The sequence below is a fragment of the Salmo trutta genome, chromosome 2 (genome assembly GCF_901001165.1).
Source record: "Salmo trutta chromosome 2, fSalTru1.1, whole genome shotgun sequence".
Classification (NCBI taxonomy): Eukaryota; Metazoa; Chordata; class Actinopteri; order Salmoniformes; family Salmonidae; genus Salmo; species Salmo trutta.
The window spans coordinates 72749805-72765087 of NC_042958.1; the positions used below are offsets into that span (position 1 = coordinate 72749805).

The 15283-nt window shown below is 43.8% G+C and overlaps 1 protein-coding gene across 1 annotated transcript in view; it reads left to right on the forward strand.

The window, feature by feature from the left end:
* LOC115162698 (transient receptor potential cation channel subfamily M member 4) overlaps positions 1 to 15283 on the forward strand; it is a 91471-nt gene that overhangs the window by 61847 nt on the left and 14341 nt on the right. The window contains exons 21-24 of the mRNA XM_029714175.1: positions 6534 to 6708; positions 7011 to 7176; positions 7417 to 7598; positions 10907 to 11039. Coding sequence (XP_029570035.1) covers positions 6534 to 6708; positions 7011 to 7176; positions 7417 to 7598; positions 10907 to 11039 — 656 coding nt within the window. The remainder of the gene's footprint in view (positions 1 to 6533; positions 6709 to 7010; positions 7177 to 7416; positions 7599 to 10906; positions 11040 to 15283) is intronic.

Genomic DNA, 15283 nt, shown 5'->3' on the forward strand with positions numbered 1-15283 from the left:
ACAGAGGAACTCTGGAGCTCTGTCAGAGTGACCATCGGGTTCTTGGTCACCTCCCTGACCAAGGCCCTTCTCTCCCAATTGCTCAGTTTGGCCGGGCGACTAGCTCTATCAAGTTGTAGAAACATCTCAAGGATGATCAATGGAAACAGGATGCACCTAAGCTCAATTTCGAGTCTAATAGCAAAGGGTCTGAATACTTATGTAAGTAAGGCATTTCTATTGTTAATTTTTAATACAGTTGCAAAATAATCTAAACCTGTTTTCCCTTTGTTATTATTAGGGTATTGTGTGTAGATTAATAAGGACATTTTTATTTAATCATTTTTAGAATAAGACTGTAGCATACCAAAATGGTGAAAAGGGGATGGGGTCTGAATACTTTCCAAATGCATCAGTGGAGGCTGGTGACAAAAAAAATTGAGCGGGGTGAGAGACCCAAGGTATAGGCGCGGGACGCACGGAGACGACAAAGTGTGTTTTTAAAAAATCATCAAAGACAAATTATTTTAACCTAAAGCATTTAATAAAGACATTTATAGTACAATATTATGGGGAATAGGAAGGAGAGGCCTACTTACACAGTGTTGGCATGGGATTCCAGCAGTGATTGAATGAGGGTATGAGGCATGAGTTGAGGTGTTCAAAGGCTTGACTTCCGTGCAGAACAGGATTTGATTGGGAAGGAAAAAATCAATAAAACAACACACTACACAGTTAGATAAAAGAGCTAAGAATGAGGAGTAAAATCATTGATGTGTAATAATGTGATTGTGTATGTGATTGACTCTACATACAGTAATGAGAGAAAATTGATAGGGGTATTCCAAATCAAATCAAAGTTTATTTGTCACCTGCGCCGAATACAACAGGTGTAGACCTTACAATGAAATGCTTACTTACAGGCTCTAACCAACAGTGCAATAAATTGTTTTTAAAAAGGTATTGGGTGAACACTAGGTAAGTAAAGAAATAAAAACAACAGTAAAAATACAGTGAAAAAATAACAGTAGCGAGGCTATATACAGTAGCGAGGCTATAACAGTAGCGAGGCTCTATACAGGCACCGGTTAGTCGGGTTGATTGAGGTAGTATGTACGTGTAGATATGGTTAAAGTGACTATGCATATATGATAAACAGAGAGTAGCAGTAGTGTAAAAGAGGGGTTGGTGGGTGGCGGGACACAATGCAGATAGCCCGGTTAGCCAATGTGCGGGGGCACTGGTTGGTCGGGCTAATTTGAGGTAGTATGTACATGAATGTATAGTTAAAGTGAGTATGGATATATGATAAACTGAGAGTAGCAGCAGCGTAAAAGAGGGGTTGGGTGGTGGGGGGAGGGGGGCACAATGCAAATAGTCCAGGTAGCCATTTGATTACCTGTTCAGGAGTCTTATGGCTAAGGGTAAAAACTTTTGAAAAGCCTTTTTGTCTTAGACTTGGCACTCCGGTACCGCTTGCCATGCGGTAGTAGAGAGAACAGTCTATGACTGGGGTGGCTGGGGTCTTTGACAATTTTTAGGGCCTTCCTCTGACACCGCCTGGTGTGGAGGTCCTGGATGGCAGGCAGCTTAGCCACAGTGATGTACTGGGCCGTACGCACTACCCTCTGTAAGTGCCTTGCGGTCGGAGGCCGAGCAGTTGCCGTACCAGGCAGTGATACAACCAGTCAGGATGCTCTTGATGTTGCAGCTGTAGAACCTTTTGAGGATCTGAGGACCCATGCGAAATCTTTTTAGTTTCCTGAGGGGGAATAGGCTTTGTCGTGCCCTCTTAACGACTGTCTTGGTGTGTTTGAACCATTCTAGTTTGTTGGGGATGTGGACATCAACAAACTTGAAGCTCTCAACCTGCTCCACCACAGCCCCGTCGATGAGAATGGGGGCGTGCTCGGTCCTCCTTTTCCTATAGTCCACAATCATGTCCTTAGTCTTGGTTACGTTGAGGGATAGGTTGTTAGTCTGTCACCACCTGGCCAGGACTCTGACCTCCTCCCTATAGGCTGTCTTGTCGTTGTCGGTGATCAGGCCTAGCACTGTTGTGTCGTCTGCAACTTAATGATGGTGTTGGAGTCGTGCCTGGCCATGCAGTCGTGGCTGAACAGGGAGTACAGGAGGGGACTGAGCACGCACCCCTGAGGGGCTCCAGTGTTGAGGATCAGCGTGGCAGATGTGTTGCTACCTACCCTCACCACCAAGGGGCGGCCCGTCAGGAAGTCCAGGATCCAGTTGCAGAGGGAGGTGTTTAGTCCCAGGGTCCTTAGCTTAGTGATGAGCTTTGAGGGTACTATGGTGTTGAACGCTAAGCTATAGTCAGTGAATAGCATTCTCACGTAGGTGTTCCAGGTGGGAAAGGGCAGTGTGGAGTGCAATAGAGATTGCATCATCTGTGGAGCGGTAGGCAAATTCCTCTCACGGTGCTTAGAGAGGAAACGTGCCAGTGGATGAGCAGGCACATGAGACGTGGCTTCAGTTCATGTCAGGAGCGAGTTGACAATGGTGGTGGAGTGGAGCTGTCATCACCTCTTAAATCAGAGAACATTAGGGGACTTAGCTATAAATACAAATAGCAGATACATTCCATAACAGCTGTGCCATCGTAGGTTTCAACAACAAGTTTCTCCATGAAGTTAAACTCAGACATCTCAAAATTCACAAAGTCAAACAGAGACTGCGCATCTCACCCACTTGACACATCAAAGTAGTCCAAGAAACGTTCCGGAATAAAGCCCTGATCATCCACATACCTGATGATAACTGACAACTGTTAGCAGAGTGGTGGGGCAATTTTTACCCCCTGGGGCCTGGAGTTTTTTTGTTATCTGTTAACCTAACCAGGAAATCTCTGGACCTTATAATGTATGACAATGATTAATCAGTTGTAAAAGGTTTTATAAGGGCTATGATGGGACCAGTCTTTCCTAATCAGGTCACATTGTTTTAAAAAAACTGAAAAAAACTCCTGGCCCTGGGGGCGGAAGAAAACCTTGTCAAACTGCAGCAACCTTATACTTGTTTATATGAATTATATTTAGACTAGATTAGGAGGGGGATTTCCTCTACCCAGACACAGACAACAACTGGTAGACAATAGAACTCACAGGGCTGAGCTTGCTTTATGCATGTTTACATCATGCAGGCCTATGCAACTGTAGACCTTATAAAAAATTTACTTACATCTGTCATCACTATTATGTTGATAGAGTAATTCCTGTTAATAATTTTGGATTGAAAACGTATAGGCAGACTACCAGCCCAATTTTGAATATACACCAAATTTGATCAAATTCACATTGTCTCCTGACAAAAAATGGACTATAACATTACCAATTAGTTACCCTGACCAAATTGACAGTGCACATAGGCTGTATGCAGCTGCTCTTATTAGTAGCCTACAGTTGATCAGACTGAAAAATTGTCTTGTTTTCATCCCATACAGCATGTCAGATCTCTAATGTTTAGGTGTAGCCAAGGCTGCTGCAACATTTACATTTGAAGTAGGAAGTTTATATACACTTAGGTTGGAGTCATTAAAACTCGTTTTTCAACCACTCCCCAAATTTCTTGTTAACAAACTATAGTTTCGGCAAGTCGGTTAGGACATCTACTTTGTGCATGACACAAGTAATTTTTCCAACATTTGTTTACAGACAGATTATTTCACTTATAATTCACTGTATCACAATTCCAGTTGGTCAGAAGTTTACATACACAAAGTTGACTGTGCCTTTAAACAGCTTGGAAAATTCCAGAAAATGATGTCATGGCTTTAGAAGCTTCTGATAGACTAATTGACATCATTTGAGTCAACTGGAGGTGTACCTGTGGATGTATTTGAAGGCCTACCTTCAAACTCAGTGCCTCTTTGCTTGACATCATGGGAAAATCAAAAGAAATCAGCCAAGACCTCATAAAAAAAATTGTAGACCTCCACTACTCTGGTTCATCCTTGGGTGCAATTTCCAAACGCCTGAAGGTACCACGTTCATCTGTACAAACAATAGTGCGCAAGTATAAACACCATGGGACAACACAGCCATCATACCGCTCAGGAAGGAGACGCGCTCTGTCTCCTAGAGATGAACGTACTTTGGTGGAAAAAGTGCAAAGCAATCCCAGAACAACAGCAAAAAACCTTGTGAAGATGCTGGAGGAAACAGGTACAAAAGTATCTATATCCATAGTAAAACGAGCCCTATATCGACATAACCTGAAAGGCCGCTCAGCAAGGAAGAAGTCACTGCTCCAAAACTGCCATAAAAAAGCCAGACTACGGTTTGCAACTGCACATGGGGACAAAGATTGTACTTTTTGGAGAAATGTCCTCTGGTCTGATGAAACAAAAATAGAACTGTTTGGTCATAATGACCATTGTTATGTTTGGAGGAAAAAGAGGGAGGCTTGCAAGCCAAAGAACACCATCCCAAACATGAAGCACAGGGGTGGCAGCATCATGTTGTGGGGGTGCTTTACTGCAGGAGGGACTGATGCGCTTCACAAAATAGATGGCAAATGAGGATGGAAAATTATGTGGATATATTGAAGCAACATCTCCAGACATCAGTCAGGAAGTTAAAGTTTGGTCGCAAATGGGTCTTCCAAATGGACAATGACCCCAAGCATACTTCCAAAGTTGTGGCAAAATGGCTTAAGGACGACAAAGTCAAGGTATTGGAGTGGCCATCACAAAGCCCTGACCTCAATCCTATAGAAAATTTGTGGGCAGAACTGAAAAAGCGTGTGCAAGCAAGGACACCTACACACCTGACTCAGTTACACATTAGCTCTGTCAGGAGGAATGGGCCAAAATTCACCCAACTTATTGTGGGAAGCTTGTGGAAGGCTACCCAAAATGTTTGACCCAAGTTAAGCAATTTAAAGGCAATGCTACCAAATACTAATTGAGTGTATGTAAACTTCTGACCCACCCCATGTGATGAAAGAAATAAAAGCTGAAATAAATCATTCTCTCTACTATTATTCTGACATTTCACATTATTAAAATAAAGTGGTGATCCTAACTGACCTAAAACAGGGAATTATTACTCAGATTAAATGTCAGGATTTGTGAAAAACTGAGTTTAAATGTATTTGGCTAAGGTGTATGTACATTTTTGCTGTTGTCTGTCCGGGGTGATTGTGGAAAGTGGAAAGCCTACTTGAGTCTGTGCGAAAAAATACGCTGAGTCAACCTCTCTCTTTAATCTAACTTTTAATGGATGATGGGATGGAAGCTATCAAATAATTTTGAATTGATTTCGAGATCCCGGAAAAAACAGTCGAAAGTTCCGTATGTTCAGCAATAACCTGCTATAACCTCTGCAAGCTCCTTGTAGTTGCCCTTGTTAGCGGAACTGTCCCTCTCATCGTGTTCTCTAAAAGCCAATTCTTGCATGCCCAAAAATGCAGTGGTGTTGATAAGCCGCTTGAGAACATCCCTGTTTCTTCTTACTTTGTTGTTGTATTACGCAGTTTGAATACACAGACCATTGTCATGGTCGATGCAGCTTTTTCCCAGAAGCATGAATCTGATGTCGGCATTTATATGCTCCCTGCTTTTGTTTTTCTGTTTAGCTGAATGATTGATGTTCTTCAGGTCACTGACCCCCCTTTTGCCCAAGACTTTCTAAAAAGCAGGCAAGGCCAGCAATGCAGGCAGCTTGATTAAAGGCTCCCTGTTAACCAACTATACTTTTGATACAAATTGGTAATGAACGCCCTCACTTTTTCACCCTTCTTCATGAAACTGATCTCAGGCAGAGGTCGACCCTCGGTTTCAATTCGCACCTTTTCCGTGTACCCCAGAGAATGAAAGGGGTTCTTCAACAAAATGTCAACAAAATTTGCAGTAGTGTTGGCAGCGAAAACTGCACACTCGAGCTGGTAGCTACTGCTACTTGCTACTGAAGTTAGCAAGGGACATTTCTTATAAATTGCACTAACTGGACACAAAAATAAAGTTCTATAACAAGAAAACTATTTATAATCTACATCCTCCATCTCCTGTAATTTGAAGAAACTAATTTGAATTGAATAATATCCCCAAAATGCTATCACTTTTCAATCTCTATCCTGTCACCAACTCACCAAGCTTCTCAACACATATTACGCACCCATAATGCTCTGCAGCACAACCCCAATACAACACACTTGGTTCATTCTCTGAGACTAATCCTATGATTGGATGGGCAACATATCAGTTCATACTGCAAAAGCTTTGATTGGTTGGAGGTCATCCTCTGGAAGTGTTCATAATTACCATGTTGGTCTATGGAAGGGGCTGAGGCCTACGAGCCTCCTAAATTTTGTATTGAAGTCAGTGTACCCAGAGGAGGACAGAAGCTAGCTGTCCTGTGACTATACCATGGTGCTACCCGATAGAGTACTGTTGAAGTTGTTTTAATCAATTATTTGGTGACATATGAATATATTTATTATAGTTTTATCTTAAAAATTCACTGAGGAGGATGGTCCTCCCCTTCCTCCTCTGAGGAGCCTCCACTGTAATCCATGTTATATGTTGTGCTCTCCTATAGATGAAGGATATCTTCTTCTTCCTCTTCTTCCTGGGGGTGTGGCTTATGGCATATGGGGTGGCCAATCAAGCACTGCTGTACTCCTATGACCCCCGCCCCGCCTGGATCTTCAGGCGCGTGTTCTACAGGCCGTACCTGCACATATTTGGACAGGTCCCAGTGGAGGAAATAGATGGTATTGTGTGTGTGTGTGTGTGTGTGTGTGTGTGTGTGTGTGTGTGTGTGTGTGTGTGTGTAAGACCCGTACAAATTATGTGATGCTTTCCAACTCAAAGCTGCCAAACTTTTTGATAAGATAAGTGTGGAAAAGTCTACAAACTTGTCTGTCTGTCTGTCTGTCTGTCTGTCTGTCTGTCTGTCTGTCTGTCTGTCTGTCTGTCTGTCTGTCTGTCTGTCTGTCTGTCTGTCTGTCTGTCTGTCTGTCTGTCTGTCTGTCTGTCTGTCTGTCTGTCTGTCTGTCTGTCTGTCTGTCTGTAGTGAGGAAGGAGTGGGACACGGAGTGCACTGACAATGTGACGCTGATCGAGGGAGGCGCGGAGCCCTGCAGGAGCCATTATGCTAACTGGCTAGTGATCGTCTTACTGGTCATCTACCTACTGGTCACCAACATCCTGCTCATCAACCTACTCATCGCCATGTTCAGGTAAAGGATGGACACTCACTTTTCCCCCTTTCTCTATCTTTCTTTCTTTTCTTCTTTCTTCCTCTCTCCCTCCCTCTCACCTCCCTGAATCTTCAGTCTCCTATAAATCTATTCTGTCAATATAATTTTTACTGACATTTATTCTATCATTTTCAGCTAAATACAATGCCTCGTCTTTTGTCAATTGTGTACCCATTATGTTAATTATGAATCCTTTCTCTTCATCCCCTCTCCACACAGTTACACATTCTCCAAGGTGCAGGGCCAGAGCGACACCTACTGGAAGTTCCAGCGCTACAACCTGATTGTGGAGTACCACTCCCGGCCCTCCCTTGCTCCCCCCTTCATTATCCTCTCCCACGTTCACCTATTCATCAAGAGATACATCCGCAAGGTACCCTCGGTCAAGATCCTCCATTTTGGTGAGAATTCAACCCAGGTATTCATTGAAAAGGAATTTTTATATCCTAACAATCACTATAGGAACTCTACTGCTTAAAGGGGCAATCAGCAATTGCTACATCCATTTTTGGACTTAAACATTAATGATATGATACATTGATTCTTGAAGAAGATAACTTATAAATGCCTCATGAGCTTAGTTTAACAATCGTACCCCATCAGAACAAAAAATATGTTTGTTTTACACCAGTGTTTATGAACAACGTAAATGTAAACAAACACTCTATAGCCTTAAAATATGGTTAAAACGCTAATTTTTGATATCATGGATGGTCAGTCCTTGAATCCTTAAAGTATGTGATTGTGTGTGTATGGATGTGTCTGTGCCTATGTTTGTTTTGCTTCACAGTCCCCTCTGTTCCATAAGGTGTAATTTTTATCTGTTTTTTTTATCAAATGTTGCTGCTTGCATCAGTTACTTGATGTGGAATAGAGTTTCATGTAGTCCCATAGTCTGTTCTGGACTTGGGGACTGTGAAGAGACCTCTTATGGCATGTCTTGAGGGGTATGCATGGGTATCCGAGCTGTGTGACAGTAGTTCAAATAGACAGTTCGGTGCATGCAACATGTCAATACCTCTCATAAATACAAGCAGTGATGAAGTCACTCTCTCCTCCACTTTGAGCCAGGAGAGATTGACATGCATATTATTATACATCCAAGGGCCAGCCGTGCTGCCCCGTTCTGAGCCAATTGCAATTTTTCTAAGTCCCTTTTTGTGGCACTTGACCACATGACTGAACAGTAATTCAGGTGTGACAAAACTAGGGCCTGTAGGACCTGTCTTGTTTTTAGTGCTGTTAAGAAGGTAGAGCAGCGCTTTATTATGGACAGACTTCTCCCCATCTTACCTACTGTTGTATCAATATGTTTTGACCATAACAGTTTCCAATCCAAGGTTATTCCAAGCAGTTTAGTCACCTCAACTTGCTCAATTTACACATTATTCATTACGAGATGTAGTTGAGGTTTAGGGTTTAGTGAATGATTTGTCCCAAATAAAATGCTTTTAGTTTTGGAAATATTTAGGACTAACTTATTCCTTGTTACCCATTCCGAAACTAACTGCAGCTCTTTGTTAAGTGTTGCAGTCATTTCAGTTGCTGTAGTAGCTGACGTGTATAGTGTTGAGTCATCCGCATACATAGACACACTGGCTTTACTCAAAGCTGTTGTTAGTAAAGATTTTAAAAAGCAAGGGGCCTAAACAGCTACCCTGGGGAATTCCTGCTTCTACCTGGATTATGCTTGAGAGGTTTCCATTAAAGAACACCCTCTGTGTTCTGTTAGACAAGTAACTCATTATCCACAGTATAGCAGGGAGTGTAAAGTCATAACACACGTTTTTCCAGCAGCAGACTATGATCGATGATGTCAAAAGCCGCACTGAAGTCTAACAAAACAGCCCCCACAATCTTTTTATCATCAATTTCTCTCAGCCAATCATCAGTCATTTTTGTAAGTGCTGTGCTTGTTGAATGTCCTTCCCTATACGTGTGCCGAAAGTCTGTTTACTGTAAAATAGCATTGTATCTGGTCAAACACCATTTTTTCAAAAAGTTTACTAAGGGTTGGTAACAGGCTGATTGGTCGGCTATTTGAGCCAGTAAAGGGAGCTTTACTATTCTTAGGTAGCGGAATGACTTTTGCTTTCCTCTAGGTCTGGGGGCACACAATTTCTAGTAGGCTTAAATTGAAAATATGGCAAATAGGAGTGGCAATATCGTCCGCTATTATCCTCAGTAATTTTCCATCCAAGTTGTCAGACCCCGGTGGCTTGTCATTGTTGAAAGACAACAATATTTTTTCACCTCTGCTTATCTTTCATAATTTGTTCAGATATACTTGGATGTGTAGTATCAGCGTTTGTTGCTGGCATGTCATGCCTAAGTTTGCTAATCTTTCCGAAGAAAAAAATTGTTGAAAGTAGTTGGCAATATCAGTCTGTTTTGTGATGAATGAGCCATCTGATTCAATGAATGATGCAGCTGAGTTTGCCTTTTTTACCAAAATGTAATTTAAGGCGCTCCAAAGCTTTTTACTATCATTCATTGAACCTTTGTTTCATAGTATAGTTTCTTCTTCATTTTATTCAGTTTAGTCACATGATTTCTTAATTTGCAGAATGTTTGCCAATCAGTTGTGCAGCCAGACTTTTTTGCCATTCCTTTTGCCTCATCCCTCTCAACCATACAGTTTTTAAATTCCTCATCAATCCACAGGGATTTAACAGTTTTTAAAGTACTTTTCCTAATGGGTGCACGCTTATTAGTAACTGGAATAAGCAATTTCATAAATGTGTCAAGTGCAGCATCTGTTTGCTCCTCATTACACACCACGGACCAGCAAATATTCTTTACATCAACAACATAGGAATCACTGGAAAATGTATTGTATGACCTCTTATACACTATATTAGGCCCAGCCTTTGGAACTTTGGTTTTCCTAGATATGGTTACTATGGATCTGGATACTGCTTTCAAGCTAATTTCTGCATATTAGTAAAGTTGTGATCAATACATGTTGATGTGCTGTTTGTAACTACCCTGGTAGGTTGACTGATAATCTGAACCAGGTTGCAGGCACTGGTTACAGTTTGAAGCTTCTTTTTGAGTGGGCAGCTTGATGAAAGCCAGTCAATATTTAAATCACCCAGAAAATATACCTCTCTGTTGATATCACATACATTATCAAGTATTCCACACATTATCCAGATAATGACTGTTAGCGCTTGGTGGTCTATAGCAGCTTCCCACAATAATGGGATTTAGGTGAGGCAGATGAACCTGTAGACATATTACTTCAACAGTATTTAGTTAAAGACTAGAAGGAGTTTCCATACACCAGTAATTTCCTTTAAAATCCGTGAAGGTAAGTGAACAAGCGCACACTTCGGGAGGCCATGTCTTCAGATGAGAGGCCATGTCAGTGGCATATCTACCCATTCCAGTCACAAAATAAACCTTAGATATGAAAGGAGAGATTATTGGGACACAACCGCTGTGTCTGACAGTGAGGTTAACATGCTAACTACTGGTTTCCTACCACAGGAGGTTGGTGGCACCTTAAATGGGGAGGACGGACTCGTGGTAATGGCTGAAGCGGAATCAGTGGAATGGTATCAAATACATCAAACCATGTGTTTGATGCCCTTTCATTCGCTCTGTTCCAGCCATTATTATGAGCCATTCTCCTTTCAGCAGCCTCCTGTGTTTCCTACCTCACGCTAAGCATCAGCACGACTAATACATTTTCCACCTCTGTTAGTATTGGAGCTGACGGGGAAAGCAGCTAACAGGTTAATGACATGGGAGGCCATTCAGAAGGAGAACTTCCTGACAGCCCAGAGCAAGATCCAGAGAGGGAGCGACTCAGAGAGGCTCAAACGGATGTCAGTCAAGTGAGTAAACCTTTACACCCGCCATCCAGTTTGGATCCATCTCTCTTTCAGCATTTTTCTCTACCAATTTAACTACAGTCTTTTCTAGGTAATGTGGATATTTATGGTTATGAATATATTTATATTTACCTGTTACAGTAGCCTACATATACATGTATTGTATACATTTAAATATTTATTTGTTTGTCAAAATAATATATTTTATATACTGTAATATAATCTATGTACTGTACTGTAATATTTGTATTATATGATGTTGTACGATCAGATCCAAAATGATTGGCACCCTTGATAAAGATGAGCAAAAAAGACTGTATAAAATAGATAATACAAATACTGAGGCTGAAACTTGGCCGCAAGTAGATCTTCCAGCAAGACAATAACCCCAATGCACACATCAAAATACACAAAGAAATTGTTAATTTACCACAAAATCAACATTTTGCAATGACCATCTCAGGCTCCGGTCTTGAACCCCATTAAAAATCAGTGTTTTGAATTGAAGAGGGCAGTCGATAAATGTAGATGAAGGATATCAAGGATCTGGAAAGTTTCTGTATGGAGGAATGGTCTAAGATCCCTCCTAATGTGTTCTCCAATCTCATAAAACATTTTAGAAAAGGCTCAGTGACATTATCCAAGTTTCAAGTTTTATTATTCGTATGTGCGGGATACACATGGCGTACATCATTCAACTAAATGCTTACTTGCAGGTTCCTTCTTGACAATGCCACAACAATAAGAAATAAAATATAAGAATAAAAACTAAGTAAATGACTCAGTAGAATAAACATTTTTAGGATGGTGTAATATTTGATTTATAGTCCAATATTTACACTTGTTTTGGGGAAGTGGGGATTGGGGGTCAAGTGTTTAAATTGTGCACTATTTAGCGATCATAATAAAAGTCTGGTAGCAGCAGTTGTGATGTGTGTGTAGCATGAATGTGTGTGTGTATGTGTGTGCAAGTGCATGTGTGCTAAGGTGTGGAGAATCAGAGCAGGTCATCAGTCCAGTTCAAGTGTTCAGCAGTCTGATGGCTTGTAGATTGGCGTACCAGGCTGTGATGCAACCGGTCAGGATGCTCTCGATGCTGCAACATTTACATTTTTACATTTACGTCATTTAGCAGACGCTCTTATCCAGAGCGACTTACAAATTGGTGCATTCACCTTATGATATCCAGTGGAACAACCACTTTACAATAGTACATCTATATCTTTTTTTTGGGGGGGGGGGTGGGTTAGAAGGATTACTTTATCCTATCCCAGGTATTCCTTAAAGAGGTGGGGTTTCAGGTGTCTCCGGAAGGTGGTGATTGACTCCGCTGTCCTGGCATTGTGAGGGAGCTTGTTCCACCATTGGGGTGCCAGAGCAGCGAACAGTTTTGACTGGGCTGAGCAGGAACTGTGCTTCCGCAGAGGTAGGGGGCCCAGCAGGCCAGAGGTGGATGAACGCAGTGCCCTTGTTTGGGTGTAGGGACTGATCAGAGCCTGAAGGTACGGAGGTGCCTTTCCCCTCACAGCTCCCTAGGCAAGCACCATGGTCTTGTAGCAGATGCGAGCTTCGACTGGAAGCCAGTGGAGTGTGCGGAGGAGCGGGGTGACGTGAGAGAACTTGGGAAGGTTGAACACCAGACGGGCTGCGGCGTTCTGGATGAGTTGTAGGGGTTTAATGGCACAGGCAGGGAGCCCAGCCAACAGCGAGTTGCAGTAATCCAGACGGGAGATGACAAGTGCCTGGATTAGGACCTTCGCCGCTTCCTGTGTAAGGCAGGGTCATACTCTGCGAATGTTGTAGAGCATGAACCTACAGGATCAGGTCACCGCTTTGATGTTAGCGGAGAACGACAGGGTGTTGTCCAGGGTCACGCCAAGGCTCTTAGCACTCTGGGAGGAGGACACAATAGAGTTATCAACCGTGATGGCGAGATCATGGAACGGGCAGTCCTTCCCCGGGAGGAAGAGCAGCTCCGTCTTGCCAAGGTTCAGCTTGAGGTGGTGATCCGTCATCCACACTGATATGTCTGCCAGATATGCAGAGATGCGATTCGCCACCTGCTTATCAGAAGGGGGAAAGGAGAAGATTAATTGTGTGTCGTCTGCGTAGCAATGATAGGAGAGACCATGTGAGGACATGACAGAGCCAAGTGACTTGGGGTATAGCGATAATAGTAGAGGGCCAAGAACTGAGCCCTGGAGGACACCAGTGGTGAGAGCACATGGTGCGGAGACGGATTCTCGCCACGCCACCTGGTAGGAGCGACCTGTCAGGTAGGACGCAATCCAAGAGTGAGCCGCACCAGAGATGCCCAACTCGGAGAGGGTGGAGAGGAGGATCTGATGGTTCACAGTATCAAAGGCAGCAGATAGGTCTAGAAGGATGAGAGCAGAGGAGAGAGAGTTAGCTTTAGCAGTGCGGAGAGCCTCCATGGCACAGAGAAGAGCAGTCTCAGTTGAATGACCAGTCTTGAAACCTGACTGATTTGGATCAAGAAGGTCATTCTGAAAGAGATAGCAAGAGAGCTGGCCAAGGACGGCACGCTCAAGAGTTTTGGAGAGAAAAGAAAGAAGGGATACTGGTCTGTAGTTGTTGACATCGGAGGGATCGAGTGTAGGTTTTTTGAGAAGGGGTGCAACTCTCGCTCTCTTGAAGACAGAAGGGACGTAGCCAGCGGTCAAGGCTGAGTTGATGAGCGAGGTGAGGTAAGGGAGAAGGTCTCCGGAAATGGTCTGGAGAAGAGAGGAGGGGATAGGGTCAAGCGGGCAGGTTGTAGGGCGGCCGGCCATCACAAGTCGCAAGATTTCATCTGGAGAGAGAGGGGCGAAAGAGGTCAAAGCATAGGGTAGGGCGATGTGAGCAGGACCAGCGGTGTCGTTTGGCTTAACAAACGAGGATCGGATGTCGTCAACCTTCTTTTCAAAATGGTTGACGAAGTCATCCGCAGAGAGGGAGGAGGGAGGGGGAGGGGGAGGAGGATTCAGGAGGGAGGAGAAGGTGGCAAAGAGCTTCCTAGGGTTAGAGGCAGATGCTTGGAATTTAGAGTTGTAGAAAGTGGCTTTAGCAGCAGACACAGAGGAAGAAAATGTGGAGAGGAGGGAGTGAAAAGATGCCAGGTCCGCAGGGAGGCTAGTTTTCCTCCATTTCCGCTCGGCTGCCCGGAGCCCTGTTCTGTGAGCTCGCAATGAGTCGTCAAGCCACGGAGCAGGAGGGGAGGACCGAGCCGGCCGGGAGGATAGGCGACATAGAGAGTCAAAGGATGCAGAAAGGGAGGAGAGGAGGGCTGAGGAGGCAGAATCAGAAGATTGGTTGGAGAAGGATTGAGCAGAGGGAAGAGATGATAGGATGGCAGAGGAGAGAGTAGCAGGAGAGAGAGAGCGAAGGTTGCGACGGCGCAATACCATCTGAGTAGGGGCAGAGTGAGTAGTGTTGGAGGAGAGCGAGAGGGAAAAGGAGGCAGTGGTCGGAGACTTGGAGGGGAGTTACAGTGAGATTAGTAGAAGAACAGCGTCTAGTAAAGATGAGGTCAAGCGTATTGCCTGCCTTGTGAGTAGGGGGGGACGGTGAGAGGGTGAGGTCAAAAAAGGAGAGGAGTGGAAAGAAGGAGGCAGAGAGAAATGAGTCAAAGGTAGACGTAGGGAGGTTAAAGTCACCCAGAACTGTGAGGGGTGAGCCATCGTCAGGAAAGGAACTTATTAAGGCGTCAAGCTCATTGATGAACTCTCCAAGGGAACCTGGAGGGCGATAAATGATAAGGATGTTAAGCTTGAATGGGCTAGTGACTGTGACAGCATGGAATTCAAAGGAGGAGATAGACAGATGGGTCAGGGGAGAAAGAGAGAATGTCCACTTGGGAGAGATGAGGATTCCAGTGCCACCACCCCGCTGACCAGGTGCTCTCGGGGTATGCGATGAGATGAACTCTGCCTTGTTGGCCGCAGACCGGCAGTTCCAGAGTCTGCTGGAGACCTGGAACTCCACGTGGGTCGTGGGCGCTGGGACTACCAGGTTAGAGTGGCAGCGGCCACGCGGTGTGAAGCGTTTGTATGGCTGTGCAGAGAGGAGAGAACAGGGATAGACAGACACATAGTTGACAGGCTACAGGAGAGGCTACGCTAATGCAAAGGAGATTGGAATGAAAATTAACTAAACAGCTGGGGAAGCGAGAGAGCAGGGCCTCCCTCACTAACCATTCACTGAAACACTCAAATATAACTTTTCCAACTTCCACATTAGAAATTATA